Source organism: Bos taurus, chromosome 14 (genome assembly GCF_002263795.3).
Source record: "Bos taurus isolate L1 Dominette 01449 registration number 42190680 breed Hereford chromosome 14, ARS-UCD2.0, whole genome shotgun sequence".
Classification (NCBI taxonomy): Eukaryota; Metazoa; Chordata; class Mammalia; order Artiodactyla; family Bovidae; genus Bos; species Bos taurus.
This window is the reverse complement of record NC_037341.1, coordinates 37005406-37023924: the sequence shown is the minus strand read 5'-3', so window position 1 is coordinate 37023924 and position 18519 is coordinate 37005406. Positions and strand designations below refer to the sequence as shown.

General features: G+C 37.5%; 1 protein-coding gene across 22 annotated transcripts in view; it reads left to right on the top strand.

Moving 5' to 3' along the window:
• STAU2 (staufen double-stranded RNA binding protein 2) overlaps window positions 1-18519 on the top strand; it is a 303811-nt gene that overhangs the window by 39889 nt on the left and 245403 nt on the right. For all 22 annotated transcript variants that reach the window (XM_059893107.1, XM_059893112.1, XM_059893104.1 and 19 more), the window contains 2 exons: window positions 489-648; window positions 10274-10409. In XM_059893107.1, the coding sequence (XP_059749090.1) occupies window positions 489-648; window positions 10274-10409 (296 nt within the window). The remainder of the gene's footprint in view (window positions 1-488; window positions 649-10273; window positions 10410-18519) is intronic.

Genomic DNA, 18519 nt, shown 5'->3' with positions numbered 1-18519 from the left:
ACTGATTGGATTTGGTGACTGGCTAAAGGTTGATTGTGGAGGATTGAGAGTTTCTAGGATTTCCCGACTCATTGACTAAATTGTGTTAAGTATAAAGTTTAAGTAATTAGTTTTTGTGACAGTTATAGAGACAGGTTCTTTTGGATTCTCTTACAATTTCTCTTATTCTTTGTTCTTATTCTACTTTTTTTGAGGACTATTTGAATGGCATTAACAATATGATTCCATTTAGGGAAGCTCTTTCTTCTTGATACAGTCTACCAAAAATGTACACTTAGAGCTGCCTTTCTAAGCCTCTGGATAGAACAGAATTCGACCTCTTAACATTCTTTCACTAGAGAGAATAAGATTTTTGTTACAAATGACCTATAAACTCAACCCTAGCTCTAACATTTTGATTCTGTGGTGTGTCTGTTTTTCTCTCAGACAGCACATTTTATTTCCTGAAAAATTTCAATGTTTTCCTGGTCTCTTTATGTTTTTCCAAGATGTTCTCAGTGCAACTGAGTCTTGGGGAGCAGACATGGGAATCCGAAGGGAGCAGTATAAAGAAGGCCCAGCAAGCCGTCGCTAACAAAGCTTTGACGGAATCCACGCTCCCCAAACCAGTTCAGAAGCCACCCAAGAGCAATGTTAATAATAACCCAGGTATGGCCCTGACTTGGTTCCTTGTGTTCTTGTCCTCTGCATGTGCTGTTCTTGTATTTTCCTTCATGCAGGCCTGTTGCATAGTCAATGGGTATTCAGACAGCAGTATAGTAACTGAAGATGAGAGAATGAAGAATGTAATTGGAGTTATTTTAAAATTCTGCTTTAATGGCTACTCTAAAGGTGTATTATTTACTTTTTAAATGTGACAAAAAGGCATTTGGATACAAAGACATGAAAACAGGACTGAGGTTTTTTTCTAAAGCAAAGATAGAAGTCATCAATTTCTCTTTCTAAGTATATAACATATAATTATTAATTAAAATAGTCTATATTTTAGTTTAATAGAAAATTATAAAATTAGTCCTAAGCATCTTACTATTTTGTTTGCTCATGTAGAGATGGTTGCCATTTACATTTAAAAACATTCATATGAAGTTTGTTAAGAAACCCACAAATCCAGTAAAACCTCCTGTGTATAATATTCTAAGAAAATGAGAGTTCTAGTTTTAAGCTCCTAAGAATAATTTTAAAAAGTTGTTCCATGCATCAACTTTAAAAAGTCGATTGCATGCAGTACCAGCAGCATTATATGTCCAGTTATCTATTGGGAAGAACAAACCTGTATTGGACACCATGCATGAATTGATAGCATCAAATTAATAAAGTTCTGTAAATTTAGTACCAGCGTTATGCCATTTACTCATCTGTTAACTTACTAATGCAAGTGGTTACCTTCTGACCAGTGTTGCTTTAGGTATTTTTGTGATGGAGTGAAAAAAGACATTTTGCCTGCCAACACTGACTCCATAGGCTGTTTAGTTAGAGTCCACATGCTCATACTCATAATCAGGTCAGCACTTCTTTCCCATGTGGCATGTGCTCTGTAGACAGTCTCCTTTTTCAAGGACTGCTCTTTTCAGAACTTCGTGACCTTCCTAATGGTAGTCCTTTTACATATGTTCAGCTTATTCCAGTATTTGTTAAGTATGGGTAAATAAGCCAAAATACTGTTAAAATTTAAAAAAAGACTCTTTTAGCTTAAAGCTAGGTAGAGGCTATATTTAACTTTCAAACTCTGTTCAGATTACTGGTTGATCATTAGCACCATACTACTAATTCTATTTATTAAGCATTTGTTTTAATACATCTGAGAGATGTAAAATAAAACCATTGTTCTTTTCTGTAAGGGTTTTAGTTATTTACATAAAACATGTAACCCAGTGGTAAAGATTAAGTACCAAGTGGGTAATAGCAGATTTCAGTATTATAGGTAATGATACACATGTACTGAGGTGGTTGAGGTGAGGTATAGGTCTTGAATAGAGAGCAGGCAGGCGTAGGGCAGAGGAAAGGGTATTCCAGGCTACGGGAATACTGAGGAAACTCCTTGGAATAGGAATCTGGACTGTGGGTTTGGCAAAAAAATATTTTCTTTATAGATGATTTTTTTCTCCCCTCCCCCTGTAGATGATTTTTAAGTAGAGTAGCTAAGTGGCTCGGAGAAGACAATGGCAATCTACTCCAGTACTCTTGTGTGGAAAATCCCATGGACAGAGGAGCCTGGTAGGCTGCAGTCCGTGGGGTTGCTAGGAGTTGGACACGACTGAGTGACTTCACTTTCATGTATTGGAGAAGGAAATGGCAACCCACTCCAGTATTCTTGCCTGGAGAATCCCAGAGACGGGGAAGCCTGGTGGGCTGCCGTCTATGGGGTCGCACAGAGTCGGACACGACTGAAGCGACTTAGCAGCAGCAGCAGTTAAGTGGCTAATAAGAGATAAGACTAGAGATGTAGTTAGAAAGCAGATAGTGATGGACTGGAATGCAGCTTTAGGAAATAAATGTTATCTCTATTCGGGGATTAATTTTTACCAGCAGGTGGATGATGTGTTCAAAAGAGCAATTTAGTTGCTCATGTTGAGTTTGACATATGTATGGAAGGTGGAAGATACTAGAAGCTAAATCAGTTAGGAAACCACAGCCATAGTTGATGGGTGAAGAGAAAGAGAAGAAACTCATGTTCATGGAATGGGCAGAAGGACAAGTGTTACTGATCCACTGGTGGAAGCCAGGCCTGTGGACCTGCCCCCTGGGGCAGAGGCTGTGAAGCACGAGCAGCTGTGTGCGGAGCTTCGGTTCAGGTCCACTCCCAGGGGCTATAGCAGGAGACCAGCGAGCAGAGGAGTCAGAGCAAGGGAACAGGAGAGTGTGAAGGCCAGTGGAAATATTCCCACCATTGAACGTTGAACTGAGCTGACAGAATGAGTAGATTTTGGCGGGGTAAATTAGTTTTTTTAACTGAATTTTTTTTTTTGTATGACATTTTATACATTTATTTGTTGCTGAGGTAAAATTTTAAAATAAATATAACTATGTATCTGCAAGTGCACAAACTATGGTTGTGGAGCCTTGATGGGATTTTGCACTGTGAATGCTTTGCAGGGTTTCCCAGAGCCTCAGAAGCCTCTCTCATAGGGGTTAAAGCCCTTCTAGTTAACTAGGTTAAACAACTCCAAAGGGAACCGCTGTTCTGCGTCCTGTCATCCTAGATTTGTTGTGCCTGCTTGTTGGAATCGTCCGCCAGAGTCTTCTGTCATAGCTTATTTTTTTCAGTGTCATGTGTGTGAGATTCATCTGTGTTGTTAACAGTATAGTATTTTTTTGCTATGTAATATCCCACTGCATGGCTATACCACGATTTATGTATTTATTATACTGGTGGTAGACATTTGGGTTGTTTCCAGTTTGGGGCTGTTAGAGATAAGACTCCTGTGCTGTGAACTGGAGAAGGAAATGGCAACCCACGCCAGTATTCTTGCCTGGAGAATCCCATGGGCAGAGGAGCCTGGTGGGCTACAGTCCATGGGGTCGCAAAGAGTCGGACACAACTTAGTGATTAAACAACAACAATGCTATGAACATTTTTGGATGTATACATTTCTTTTGGGGGTGTAGCTAAGTAGGTTATGTATGTGTTCAGCATTATACATAATGTTCAACCTGACACATTTTCCTCCCTCTAGCAGTATATGCGACTTTCCCATGTCCTTGTCCACAAAGGGCATGCTCAGCTTTCAAAATTTCTGCCTATTCTTCTGGGGATATAGTAGTATTTCATTGTGATTTTAATTTGCATTTCCCTAGTAATTAAACTGAACATCTTTACATATGCCTGTTGGCAATAGGATCTTCTCTGAGGTTGATATATTTTTCCTGTTAAAAACCTGCATTGGCAGGTTGTTTATTTCTTTTCAGTTCTTTTATTGACTTACAGGTTTCTTAGATATTCTGGATTAATATCCTTTGTCAGATATGTGTATGGCAGATATCTTTCTGTATTCCTAATGGTACATTTTAGTAAACAGATTTTTATATTAATGAAGTGTAATATATTAGTCTTTCCCCTTATGGATAGTGCTTTTTATTTTTTTATTTTTATTTTTTTTAAATTTTATTTTATTTTAAACTTTACATAATTGTATTAGTTTTGCAAATATCAAAATGAATCCATCACAGGTATACATGTGCTCCCCATCCTGAACCCTCCTCCCTCCTCCTTCCCCATACCATCCCTCTGGGTCGTCCCAGTGCTCTAGCCCCAAGCATCCAGTATCGTGCATTGAACCTGGACTGGCATCTCGTTTCATACATGATATTTTACATGTTTCAATGCCATTCTCCCAAATCTTCCCACCCTCTCCCTCTCCCACAGAGTCCATAAGACTGTTCCATACATCAGCGTCACTTTTGCTGTCTTGTACACAGGGTTATTGTTATCATCTTTCTAAATGCTTTTTAAAAAATTGAAGTGTAATTGAACATAGGTTTATATTAGTTTCAGCTGCACAACACAATGATTTGATATTTGTATATGTTGCGAAATGATCGTCACAGTGTCTCATTAACATCCGTCCCCATAGTTATGTTTTTTTCTTGCGATGAGAAGCCTTTAGATCTACCTTTCTTAGCTGCTTTCAAATATAAATTACAGTATGACTGTAGTCACCATGCTGTCATTGCGTCCTCTTGATTTGTTTGCTTTATAACTGGAAGTCTGTATCTTTTGACCCCTTTACCCACCTCCATCTCCCACCTCTGGCAACCCATCAGTCTGTTCTCTGTATCTGTGAATTCTGGTGTTGTTTTTGTGTGTTTTCTTTCTTTTAGACGCCACATATAAGTGAGGTCATGTGGAATTTGTCTTTCTCTATCTGACTTATTTCACTTAGCAAAATGCCTTCAAGAGCCATCCTATTGTCACAAATGGCAACTTTTTTTTAAATTGCTGATTAATAGTCTCTTGTTCATGTGTATCACCTCTTCATTGTCCATCCATCCATCAGCGGACACTTAGCTTGCTTCCGTGAACATGAGAGTGCACATATTAATATACTTTCAAGTTTTTTATTTTGGGGAGATAAATACTCAAAGGGGAATTGCTAGAATGGTAGTGGTTTTTTGTGTGCTATTTAAGACACCTTTGTCTCCCACAAACTTGTGAAGATGACCTCATATTATTTTTATTATTATAAAGCTTATTATACTGATAAATAATAATTATTATTTATATAAATATTATTATTATTATAAGTTTTATTATTTCATCTTCTAAATTTAGATCTAAGTTTGTCAGGAATTGAGGTTTATGTATGAGCTGAGGTAGGGTTCAAGATTTTTTTCTCCCTTTTAATACATAAACATTCAGTTAGCATTATTTACTAAAAAGGTAATCCATTCACTCCATTCTTCTCTGCACTGCAGAAGAGGGGAGATCCAGGCCTGACTTCATAGGAAGTAGATGGGCCTTAAATAGTAATTACATCCAAGAGAGGAGTTAAATTTAGTACTGCATAGGTAATCTGCCAGTTAATGAGGAGTGTATCTAAGAAGTATTTGCTTTCTTCTTCCTCTTTTTTTTAAACTTTTTTAAATAAATAATTTCTTTTATATACACACACACACTTTATAGAAAGAGTACATAGAGCTCTCAGGTAACCATCACCCAGAAATGATTAACATTGCCAAACCAATTGCGAATAAGTTATGGACATGGTGTCCCATTATCCCTTATTCCCTAAGTGCACAGAGACTGTCCACTCAGGATGCTGGCATCAATCTGGTATCACCAGACTCGACTCCCACAAACCACCAGCCCACAGACTCTCCTCACTTTTCAGTGATGACCCCAATACCGTCCTTTATAGGAGCAGCATCTCATCAGGATCACTGGCCTACTGTGTCTCTCCATTCCACTTACGTGAATGGAACTGGAACAGTTCCTCAGTCTTCCTTTTATGACCTTTACATTTCCACACACTGTATGTAGAATGCTCCTCACTTGAATTTGTCTGGTGTTTCCTCATGACTTACGCATTTTTAGCACAAACATCACAGAAGTGACCTGGGGTCATCTCAGTGTTTCATGTCTGGAGATCCAGGATGTTGAAATGTCCCATTAGTGATGACGTTGGTTTCTTGGTGGAGAGTGTGTCAGCCAGGCTTCTGTTTTGTAAAGTTAATTAATAAGTATGTTTTATTATTTTTTTTTCTTTTTTTTTTAGTATGTTTTATTATTAAACAGTATAATTAATAAGTATTTTCTGAGGAGATACTTTGAGACTATGTAAACATTCTTTTCCTTATCAAACTTTCATTCACCTACCAGCTTTGGCATCCATTGATGATTCTTGTCTGAATCAGTGACTACTCTGAAGGTTGCCAAAGGGTGATTTTTAATTCCGTATTCTTTTTTGATTTATTAGTTAGTTGGAATTCTACCCAAGAGCTTTCTCATCCCCCTCATTTTTTTGTTTGTTTATATCACTATCGATTCTTGGATTCCTGTTTTACCTACAGGCTTATGATATGTGTATATGTGTGTGTGGTCACATGCTCAGTCATCCAGTCATGTTACACTCTTTGTGACTCTATGGACTGTAGTCCGCCAAGCTCCTCTGTCCATGGGATTTTCCATGCAAGAATACTGACGCAGGTTGCCATTTCCTCAGGCAAGGGGATCTTCCCAACCCAGGGATTGAACCTGTGTCTCCTGCATGGGCAGGCAGATTCTGGTATTTATCACTGAGCAACCTGGGAAGCTCAGGTTGCTTCCTGAATAAATAAATATTTATTTATTATTATCATTATTTATTTTGATGCTCAAATTGTCCCAGGCTTGGCCAGTGGTATGGCCCCTCAGGTTGACTCCTGTGTCCTTCAGATAGTTCCTCCTCATCCTTTGGGCATTGCTTTCTGGCAGTAGAAGTTGTCTCTAGGTCATCTTGCATTTTCTTTTCCCTGGTTACAGTCATTTTTTTAGGAGCCCTGATTGACTGACTAATCAGTTCATTCTTTCAGCAAATATTTATTGAGTGACTACTGTTATATGTTCCAGGGACTTTTCTAACTTCCTACAAAGTTGTTTCTTTAAATGTTAGCAATATGTTGCTCCTTGAGAACTAGTTGTGGCATCTTTTTTAAATCTGTCTCATAACAGGAATCCGCAATTGTTGTTATGTACTTCTGTATATTTAATTAATCAGTCTTTTTACGTTTGTCATCAGTAAATGTAGAAATTTCCTTTGATGTATCTAAAAACCACTAAAAACTGATGATGTGTTTGCAATGTTAACTTTATAGCCATAAAATATATGAGGATTTCTATGTAATGGTCATCTTTATGCAACTTGGGTCTTAACCCACACATGTTGAAAACCATGGTACTACTTAGCAGTTCCTGGAGGCAGCACATAGTTCGATTATTTAAATGTTTTCTGTGACAGCGTTACTGTGTAAGTATTGGGCTGGCCAAAAAGTTTGAGTTCTCTCATAACATCGTATGGAAAAACCTGAACAAAATTTTTGGCCAATCCAATATCAAAAGGTGTTCTCGTGTAGAAATGTCAGTCTTGTTCTGTAGGAAACAGATGGAGTCCCTCGCTCTAAAGGAATTGGGACCTTTTCCGTATGGTTTGTGCTTTTCTGTTTCTTTCCTCCTCTCCTTCACACCACCAGTTTCTAGCATTTCTGTGAAGATAATGTACTGTAGCCTTACTTTCAAGTGAGGAATTTACATGGGATTATTTCTTTATTTAAATAATATGAATACAGTACTTTTACCAAGTTTAAAATATAATTTTGGTGTGGGTGGCAGACATGCTGTATCCTGCCAGTGTGTTAAAATCATTTCACTGATCATTTTCAAAGACATTAGTTTTCTGTTCATGGTCACACTTAAAGGATGAGGTCTTTCAAGCTGCTGGTTCTTCTTTTTTTTTTTTTTTTTCTATTTTTCCCCTTTGAACTTTATGCTGTTTGTGTCTGTGTGATTGTTGCAAAGAATTCATAATGACATAAATCATACAAGTGATTAGTCTGTTAATTATTAAACAAATCTTTCTGAAATAAGAAAAGTCTAAACTTCTAAAGGCGTTCATGGCTCTTGGGGGTTAAAACATCTTTGGAAGACTGTTCGGCAGTTTCTAATGAAGTTAAACATAAGCCTACTCTGTGATGTAGCCGTTTCACTACTAGATGTATACCCAGCTAAAAAGAGTGTATGTATCTGCCAAGAGGCTTCTTGAAAAATGTTTGAAGTGGTTTTATACTTAATAGCCTCAAACTGAAAACAACCCAAATACTCCATCAATAGCAGGTTAGATAAACTGAGCAGAATATTATTCAGTGACAAAGTCTGAAATAGTGATATTCAACAAAGCCTTATTTTGAAGGAAAGAAACAAGACAAACTAATACACATTCAGATTTGAAAAACAGGCAAAACTAATCTATGATGGCAGAAGTCAGAACAGGTAAGGTGGGGAGGTGGGTTTTGACTGGGTATTTCTGGGTGATGGAAATGTTCAGATCTTAATCTGAGCGGTGGTTATATGCGTGTGTACATAGATAATATTTCATGGAGCTGTATGCTCAAGATTTGTGTATTTTACTTATACCGTGGTAAAATACTGTAAGAAACAAGGAGAAGAGAATCCCTTTGTGCTTGACATACTCTTCCTCTGCTCTGAGTGTGTGCATTAAATTTGGGTTTGGACTAATTGGACTTATTTAATATGTTAACTTTTTCTTATCCTTTTTCTTTTTCTGCCTCCTCCTTTGTCCTCCCACCTCCTTTATTCTTTTTTCTTAGATCCTGTTCTTATTATACTCTTCAGCGATTTCATGTGAATTCCTTAGAAATGAGACATAAAATTAGCAGCTCATGACTCTTGGTGGCTTGCTTTCGGCCTGGCTGCCAGTTGTGCGTTTATGTCAGGCTCTACCACCCCTTAGCTGATACTGTGCCCCAGTTTCTCTTCTGCAATAAGTGGACCCATTTTTGTTAGTGATGAATGGAGTCTTAAATCTGTGATGCAGAAGGCATGCTATGTTATGCTCAGGTTGCTCAGTTGTGTCCGACTCTGTGCGACCCCATGGACTGTAGCCCTCCAGGCTCCAGTCCACTGGAATGGGTTGCTATGCCCTCCTCCAGGGCATCTTCTGAACCCAGGTCTCCTGCATTGCAGGTGGATTCTTTATTGTCTGAGCCACCAGGGAAGCCCAAGAATACTGGAGTGGGTAGCCTGTCCCTTCTCCAGGGGTACTTCGTGACCCAGGAATCGAACCAGGGTCTCCTGCATTGCAGGCAGATTCTTTACCAGCTGAGCTATAGGGGAGCCTGCAAAAGGCATAATTCAAATGAAATAATACAGAATTAGACTGGAAATACATTTTACTTTCTATTAAGGCTTTAGGTTCATTTTTGTAGTTTGTTATAATGTGTGCTGCAGCCCATGGGGTTGCAAAGAGTTGGACATGACTTAGTGACTGAACAACAACATGTGGAACATATATGTATATATTTTTAACTAAATAACCTTTTTTGCTGCTTAAAGTTGACGTAATAGTTGTACATTATTTGTGAATTATTATGGGATTTTTCAAACTTTTGTAAAAGTAGAAAGAGTAAGATAGTGAATATCTCTGTACTTGTCGTCAGGTGCAACAGTTACCTACACGTCCCATCTTCTCATCTCTCTGTCCTCTGAATTGTTTTGAAATAAATCTCAGATATGTCACTTCATCCATAAATGCTTCAGTATCTTTAAAGATTATTCACAGGGCATTGTTTTATGTACTATTTTTTCCTATTGTTGTAGAAAAAATTTATTTTCACTAGATAAGTGCAAGAATTACTGATAACCCTGTATTTTTTGCTAATTTTAGTTGCTTGATTACCAAAATATAAATAAAAATATTCAGATGATAATGGTTTTAATGATTAAAAATCATAAGCTTTCTGGAGGAAGTAACTGTCAAGTTCAACGGTTTTTATGACGTACAAACTAAGCGATTTATGAATGTTTGTTTCTCTTCTTTTGAAATAGTGTAACTGTAAAGTTCAATTTTTGGCCATTACTGTACAGAAAATGTTGCAAAAACCCTGAAGAGATTTCATTAGAAATGACTTTCCTGTTTATGCAGCTTGTTTATGCGCCTCCTTAGACAAATCAGACAAGGGGCCATCCACTCCTCTGTGCTAGTTATATGTAAAATAAACATACACTTGATGATTTATTATGGAAATATTTCATTTCTGTGCCTTTAATATTTCTTTTAAACAGGTAGTATCACTCCAACTGTGGAACTGAATGGGCTTGCTATGAAAAGGGGAGAGCCTGCCATCTACAGGCCATTAGACCCAAAGCCTTTCCCCAATTATAGAGCTAATTACAACTTTCGGGGCATGTACAATCAGAGGTTTGTATGTCTTCTTTGGTTTTGTTCTTATTTATTATTTTATGCATATTATCAAAGTTTCTGAAACTCAAAAGGTATTTTTGTTGTAAAGAAAGTTCACTTGGGGTATTTTTCATGGAATATAGATATATCGGGCTTATAAAGAAAAAAGTAATACATTAAAAAAAATAACTTTTACAGGAGCTCATGAAAGCCCTACGTTTGCTGCAGGCAGGACCACGTTTTAAAGTTGTTCCACAGTGTGCTGTGGAATTTTCAGTTGTCTTGCTCATTTTTTCAGCAAGCACATGCTTTTAGCTTAATTAGTACTTTGCTTAATTTGTCTGAATACATTGCAAACATGACTGTTTATAACTTACAGGAAAGTTATTAGGAGGATTTACTAAGTGTTTCTGCACATGGAATAATTTTGGGATAGTTTTAAGTGTAACAGAATTTTCTTTTGCACATGTGGCAGAATTCTGTAAAAAATCTAAGGGTTTTTATTTTTTCCTGATTATTTATAAAAGTCATATGGCTCATTGTAGAGAATGTGGAAAATGCAGAAAGTAAAAAAATACAGATAATTTGCAAACCTAGAATTAAAGACCTGTAATATTTTGATGTGCTTTACATTCTTCTTGTTCTTTTCACACAAATATATTTAACCAAATATAAATTATCCTTTATATGCAATTCTGTCTTAGTTTATGGAAGTATAATATAGGAACAGTAAAATGCACGAGTCTTAAATGTACATCTTGATGACTTTATTGTTTTATTTATGGACCTATGTATTTATAGTTTATTTGATGGCCTTTCACATCTGTGTGTCCTCATGTGATCATCACCTGTCAAGCTCCAGAACATTTCCATCCCCCTGAGAGTTTCCTCATACCTATTTGCACTTGGTATTCTTCCTCCTAGAAGTAATAACCACTCTTCTATCTCCATAGACTAGTTTTGCCTGTCCTTGAACTTACATAGACTCCTACAGCTTTTATTCTTTGTGTCTGGCTTTTTTCACTTCATATAATGGTTTTCTTGTTTTGTTTGTTTTTAGTTTTTGATTTTTGGGATTCATCCATGTTGCTTATACCTAGGTTCTACCGTTTTTTTAATTGCTGAATAATGTTCTTTGTATGAATATATCATCATTTGTTCATTTTGAACGTGGAGTATTACACCTTCTTTTCACTTAATAGAGGTATCATTTTTCATATCTTTAACCTTTGAAAAACAGTTTTGATGGCTATATTCATATGGTTGAGGTATACTTTACAAGAATTTAGTAAAGTGTAAACAAGACTTGTTTACAAGACTTTAATATACTTATCATTAATATACTTAATGATAAGTATATTAAAAAACACCTGTTTTTGATCATCTAGATTGTTCCTCCCCCTATTTTTGGACAATTATAAATAATGTTTCAGTAAAAAATCTTTATATGCAAGTTTTTGTTTATATCATTGATTATTTCCTTAAGATAGATTACTATAAGGGGAGTATTGGGTTAAAAAGAGTAATATAAAACCAATACAATATTGTAAAGTTTAAAAATAAAATAAAATTAAAAAAAAAATAAAAAGAATAATATATTACCCAATTACATTGAAGTTTATACTAATTTCTTATAGTGTATTTCATACTATTCTGACAACATTGAGCTTAAAACATAGTCCTGATAGTTAAAAAGTGGTATATTTTTTGGTTTTATTGATAACCTGTTATGCTCAACAGTTTTTTAAATAAATATTTATTAGTTACTTGTCCATTTTAATTGGCTAATTTTGATTGCATTGCTTAATCTGTCTTCAGATGTTTGTGTGTTGAGGATATTAGCATTAAGAATATTTGTTTGATTTTCCTGTTTTTTAAAAATGGCTTTTTTAGTTTTGTTTTTTAATGTACTCCAGTTTTAAATGTTATATGGCATAATCTATAAAATTTTTGGTGTGATTTCTCCCACTGCTTCTATGCTTAAGAAATTATTTCTCATGTTTGATCAGACATTTGTTGATGCTTAAAATTTTTTTTTAAATTGAGGCATAATTGACGTGCAACGTTGTGTAAGCTTAAGGTATAGAGAACACTGATTCGATGCATTTATATTGCAGTATGGGTGCCATTGTAGTGTTAGCTTATAACCTCTCTCCAGTCACATGATTATCATTCCTTTTAGTGTTGGGATGCTGTTGCTTTTAAAAGCATTTTGTGTATTTGCTGACAAATTATTACCGTTCAGATAGGACAAGTTATTTGTTTAATCAATAGATAATCTAATACTTTTTGGTGTCTTGCTTGGTAGTGGAAAAATTACCATTCACGATTCAGTCTTACTCAAATAATAAATGGCTCATTTAAATATTGTTGTTCAAGTTCTCTAAGAAAAACGTCCGCCTCTTTATCTTTCCTCTCCAGTGTGTCTGGGGGGGTTTACTTTATTGTCCTGGTGAGAAGGGAGGGTGCCTCTCCCCCCAACCCCCTCTTAGTGCTGGCTCATGTGGTCTTTGTGGTGTGATGTCTCTTGTCCACCAAGTAGCTGATTCCTCTCTTGTCTGCCCTGCTGAAACCTGCAGTTGGTGACTTGTAGTCCGTCTTTTCCCCTCAGGTAATGCTGTGGGAGAGTATTGACCATCTTCCTCTTGCCCTTTTGGAGTAAGCTCTTAGCTCTCCTTGTCTCCTTTGGATGTGGTTCGATTCTTATCCTCTTCTGTCTTACTGGAGCATACACTGCCAGGCTTACCAGCCCTCAACTTGGTGTCCACGCTGCATGGGAAGCACGAGAGATATACCATTTCTCTTATGGTTGCTTTGCTTCCCTTTTTTCTGTTACATACCCTTGCCTTTCTCATCAGTCTGAGGTTACCAAATATAAATACAATTACTTGCCTACTTGAGCACAACAGATAGGTTTGATCACCTGAGATAGGAACACCTTGTCAATTTTATACTTATAAGATACTTTTCTTTTAATGTACTATAATGAATATTCAAGAGAATATTATATTTAAAGCTTAATGTATTTTGATATCTGTAGTCCTTTATTTGAAGTGAAGTTTTTGATTAGTGAACTTACTACTTTTAAATGAAAGCAGTCTAGTGCTAAAGCAATGAAAAAATCAGACAGTAATTTCTGTCTTAGGTGAGGTGACTATTTTGATCAAGGCCTAGGAGCAGAGGGAATAAGCAGTGTCAATGCTAAGAGAGAGGGGAGAACTTTGAGGCAGAAGAAAAAGCAGCACAAAGCCTGGTGCCTCGATGCCGCCCCCAGGAGGCCAGTGTGGCTGGACCGCCCTGGGCCTGGAGGAGAGGAGTGGGGCTGTGAGGATGTGACAGGAGTCAGGTGGTTTGCTGATGGTTTAGTTGCTAAGTTGTGTCTGACTCTTGTGACCCCATGGACTGTGGCCTGCCAGGCTCCTCTCTCCATGGAGTTCTCCAGGCAAGAATACTGGAGTGGGTTGCCATTTTCTTCTCCAAGGGATCTTATGGACCCAGGAATCGAACGCAGGCCTCCTGCATTGCAGACAGGTGGTTTGGTTTGATTTTTTCCCCCGTTTTAGATTTTCTATTAAGTGAGTGCCTGCATTTGTGCTAAGTTGCTTCAGTCATGTCTGACTGCGATCCTATGGATTGTAGCCTTCCAGGCTCCTCTGTCCATGGGATTTTTCCAGGTAAGGATACTGGAGTGGGTTGCTGTGCCCGTCTTCAGGGGATTCTTCCCGATCTAGGGATCGAAGCTCCGTTTCTTATGTCTCCCACCTTGCCAGGCCGGTTCTTTACCACTAGCACTACCTTAAGAACATTGTCATTTTTCCGTTCTTGGCAATTTCTGGTTTCAAGGTCTGATTCCATGGTTGTCATGAGGCTGTGAGAATTTTTTAACGACTTCTCCAAACGATTATGCCTTAGGCGGTTCCCATTTAATGGATCAAGTGGACTCTTCCTTCAGATTTTTGAAGAGTCTTTAGAATTTTCTGCAGATCATAAAAAGGGTAAAAAGAAAATAAGGAAGTACTGGTAAACAACCAAACCATGTTTCAACCTAAACACTCTGCTCACAAAAGGGCAAACCTACCCATTACTTATTAGGCTGTTAACATTATGGTTTCATATATGATCTTAATTTGCAGGTGACAACACCTGTGTGTGTGACAGGGAATTTGGAACCAAAGATCAGAGGAGACGCTCTTCTCCTTGTCAGACTCCAGATGAATTGGTAGCTTTTTACTAAGGCAGGTTCTGAAAAGTTAAGAAGTCAAAGAGACAGGTGTCATTTAGAGGGAGTTTTGAAAAGATCTTTTCATTTTCTGTTTAAAATAATATTATTTAATAATTAGATTATTACTCATGCCTTTTTTGTTTTAAATTCTTTTCTGGTTAGGTTTCTCACTTGAACTTATTCAAAGGCCTAAACAGGAGCTCATGAAAAGGTCTCCCTCCCCGAGCCTGCCTCATTTTATGTTGATTGAGGGAAGAGGATTTATCCATGAGCAAACTCGGTGTATACAACTCGAATTCTGAAATACCTGGGTCTCCTTCTAATGTACCCAAGATGTTTGAAAATGAATACATCCAGGATATCTTTTTCTTTCTCATTTGGGGTAGTGTTAACTGACAGATAGGAAGTTGAATGCACACAGAAGTTTATATGACAGTACAAGATGTAAGATTGGTGAACATTTTATACTTTTGTTTATATTTTTGTAATAAAGACTTACATTATCTCAAGGAGTAGAATGGCTGAAATCAGGCCTCCTGCAAATAGTTGATTAGTTTTTTTGTATTCACAGATTAAAAAAGCCTTATTGCAGGGCTAACGGCCAGAAAGCCCCTTGGTCTACTGATGCAGATAGTCAAAGGGCCACAACTCAAACTGTATAGGCTGAACATGGGAATTTCTCTGTGTGTAACTGGACGTCTCTTGGGGAAACCTTCAGGCCTGGTAAACTGTAGGGCTTTCACCCTCATTTTCCCTTTCTCTCTTTCTAGCTCTTGTCTCATTTTTCTTCTGCTTGACTTGATTTTCAAAAACACTGTCTTCCATTTGCTATACCTCATAGGCCACATAGCCCTTAGACTTGTACTAGAGGAGGAACACATTTTTGTTTGTGGATAGCTCTTAGACAAGTTCCAGGTAATCTGTTCATCCCAGAATTTGTCAACCTAGAGAAACAGGGTTTAGTCCCATCCAAACTGCTCTTCAGAGCACAGTTATTTTATAGAGTTGCTCCCTGAAGGCAAAGATGCAGAGGGAAAATTATTTCCATTATAGTCAGAATATTTGGTTCAAGTTCTTGTTCTGATGCCTTCAATCGTATGATCTTGGGCAAGGCTCTCGACCTCCCTTACTTTCCTCTTTTGCAAGATTACACTCATTCAGCAAACATTTATCTAATGACTACTCTTTGCCACATGTTGTGTTAGAGTAGATAATTTGGTGAAAGACAATATGGTAGACTATAGTTGGCTAGAGGAGGAAGACAGTGAAGAGGAACTAACAGAGTGATAGATGTCTCCATAGACTGCTATGGAAATGTTGAGAGTAAGCACCTCACTCAGATTGGGGAATTAAAGAAGCCAATTGACTTGGAATTGGCTTTGAACTGAATTGACAGAAGGAATTGACACTTGAACTGAATCTTCGAGGTTAATAAGGCATCAGCCAGCTGAAGAAGGTTAAAAAAGCAATCTAGATTTTGGGAACAAGGGCAAGGAATCCTGAGAAGTTTAGTTTATTCATGGACATGCAGGCAGTTTGGTTTGAATGGAATAAAGAGGCTGAAGTTCAGGCAGGTCGCTAATCTGGATGTCCTCAAGCAGCATGCCAAGAGATTTAGAGGTTATCCTGGAGTTGATTGGGAGCCTTGAAAGGATTTTAAGTTGAGAGATAAAATAATTGTATATTTGTCTTCAAAATAATTGCTTTTGCACTATATGGGAAATAGTTTGGATAGGCTTAAAGTTTAAGGGAGAAGATGCATTACAAGGATGCTGTAATTCAGGCTTAATGTGATGAGAACCTGAAAGTGAAATGTAATTAATAAGCTATTTCATAACCTAAAATCCAGTTATTTCTAGTTTTACTGATAATTAACATAAATTAAATCAGCTCAGATGCTTCAGAAAATCTGGTTCACCTATCAAATTTCTACTAACAGCCACAGCGGTCCACAAAGTTCTAAGTCTCACAGATTTATCTCCCAGGGAAAACGGGAGACCATGAAGCCTCAAGCAGTACCTGGATCTGCCTATAGGGACAAGTTTAACTTGCTGTGACTCATACTACACATGCTAAGAGAAAGCAACTTTTCTAACCTAGCTACCAGTGACTGGACCAGGACCTGGACACATTAGCCAAAAGCAACCAAATACTGTCTTGACACAAACATACCAAGCACACCTGATGACAAGGGGAACTTGGCACAGGAGCATGCCATGAAATTGTTCTAAATGGAACAACAGCAATCCAATATAACCAAACTCTTTGAGGAGAGATGCTTAAATACTAGATGAATGAATAACAGACGTGTCACTCAAACTTAGGTTGTATCCTAAACAATGCCATTTTATCCAAGATAATATTACACATCCCTATTATGGAAGCTGCTAAGTTGCTTCAGTCGTGTCTGACTCTGTGCGACCCCATAGATGGAAGCCCACCAGGCTCCGTTGTCCCTGGGATCCTCCAGGCAAGAACACTGGAGTGGGTTGCCATTTCCTTCTCCAATGCATGAAAGTGAAAAGTGAAAGTGAAGTCACTCAGTTGTGTCCGACTCTGAGCAACCCCATGGACTGCAGCCCACCAGGCTCCTCTGCCCATGGGATTTTCCAGGCAAGAGTACTGGAGTGGGGTGCCATTGCCTTCTCCATATTATGGAAGCCCTAGACCCTAAAACTCCTCTTTCCATATGTACTCCCAACAAACCCTCAATGCCAAAGATAGATCTTCTAATACCCTTCACTGAGGCTTTAAAGAGTGATAAAATGGACTCTTTATAAGGATCTCATATTCAGTTGAAACTGAACATAGTCAAAACTGAATTCCTTCTCTCTCCAAAGGTCTACTCCAACTCCTCTCATTGTGAACACTATTACAGCATATGTGAAAGTCACCCTTCATGGCCTCTATCGTGCAATCCCCAAGTCTGCCTCCTAAATATCTAGTCACTGTCCCCTCTTCTCCATCTTCAAAGTTCATAGGCTGATGACTAGCTGCTAATTATTGTGATGTTGGCTTACTAGGTATTTTGAACCTGTTTAAACAATCAGTCTAAGTGTTACCAGTTTGTAATGCCTTTCTCAAAAGTCTGTTGGAAAGTAGAACAGTTGAGAAATTGAATGTTTGTAAGGCAATGGCACCCCACTCCAGTACTCTTGCCTGGAAAATCCCATGGACGGAGGGAAGTGACTTAGCCGCAGTAGTATTAACAAGTACAGAGCTACAATTTTGCTTTCTGCCACTAGATGGCGCTTGTGTACTGATAAAACAACCTACACACTTTTTAAGTTCTGTTTGGTTAATACTCCAAGGCTTATGTTTATTGATTAGTGACAGGTTAAATTATATAAAATTGCCAGTTTTGACCTTGCTTTGACCTGTAAATATTACAGTTTCGTATAGTTCAACCTAATAGGAAAAATTTAGCTAAGTACATAATTCTAAAGCCTCTTGGATAAGTGAAATAAATCAGTTCAGTTCAGTCACTCAGTCATGTCCGACTCTTTGCAACCCCATGGACTGCAGCACGCCAGGCTTCTCTGTCCATCATCAGCTCCCGGAACTTGTTCAAACTCACGTCCATTGAGTCGGTGATGCCATCCATCTCAAATAAATATGAAGTGGTAAAAAGCAGAAATTCATTCTAAATCTGATTTTACCTGTTATGTATTATATTTCTTGATTTGTTGAATATATTCTTTCTCTTTTATCATATGCTTTATTCATGAAATGTATGTCAGAACTTTTCAAAATGATACTTCTTTTAAAAATAGTATTTTTTTATGAAGATATCACTTTATAGAATAGATGTAGAACTGAAAGACTGCAAGACAAAACTTTCAGTACTTCCTCATATTTTTATATAGGATTATATTAATTAAATTAGGGATGCTTTTCATTTTGGGA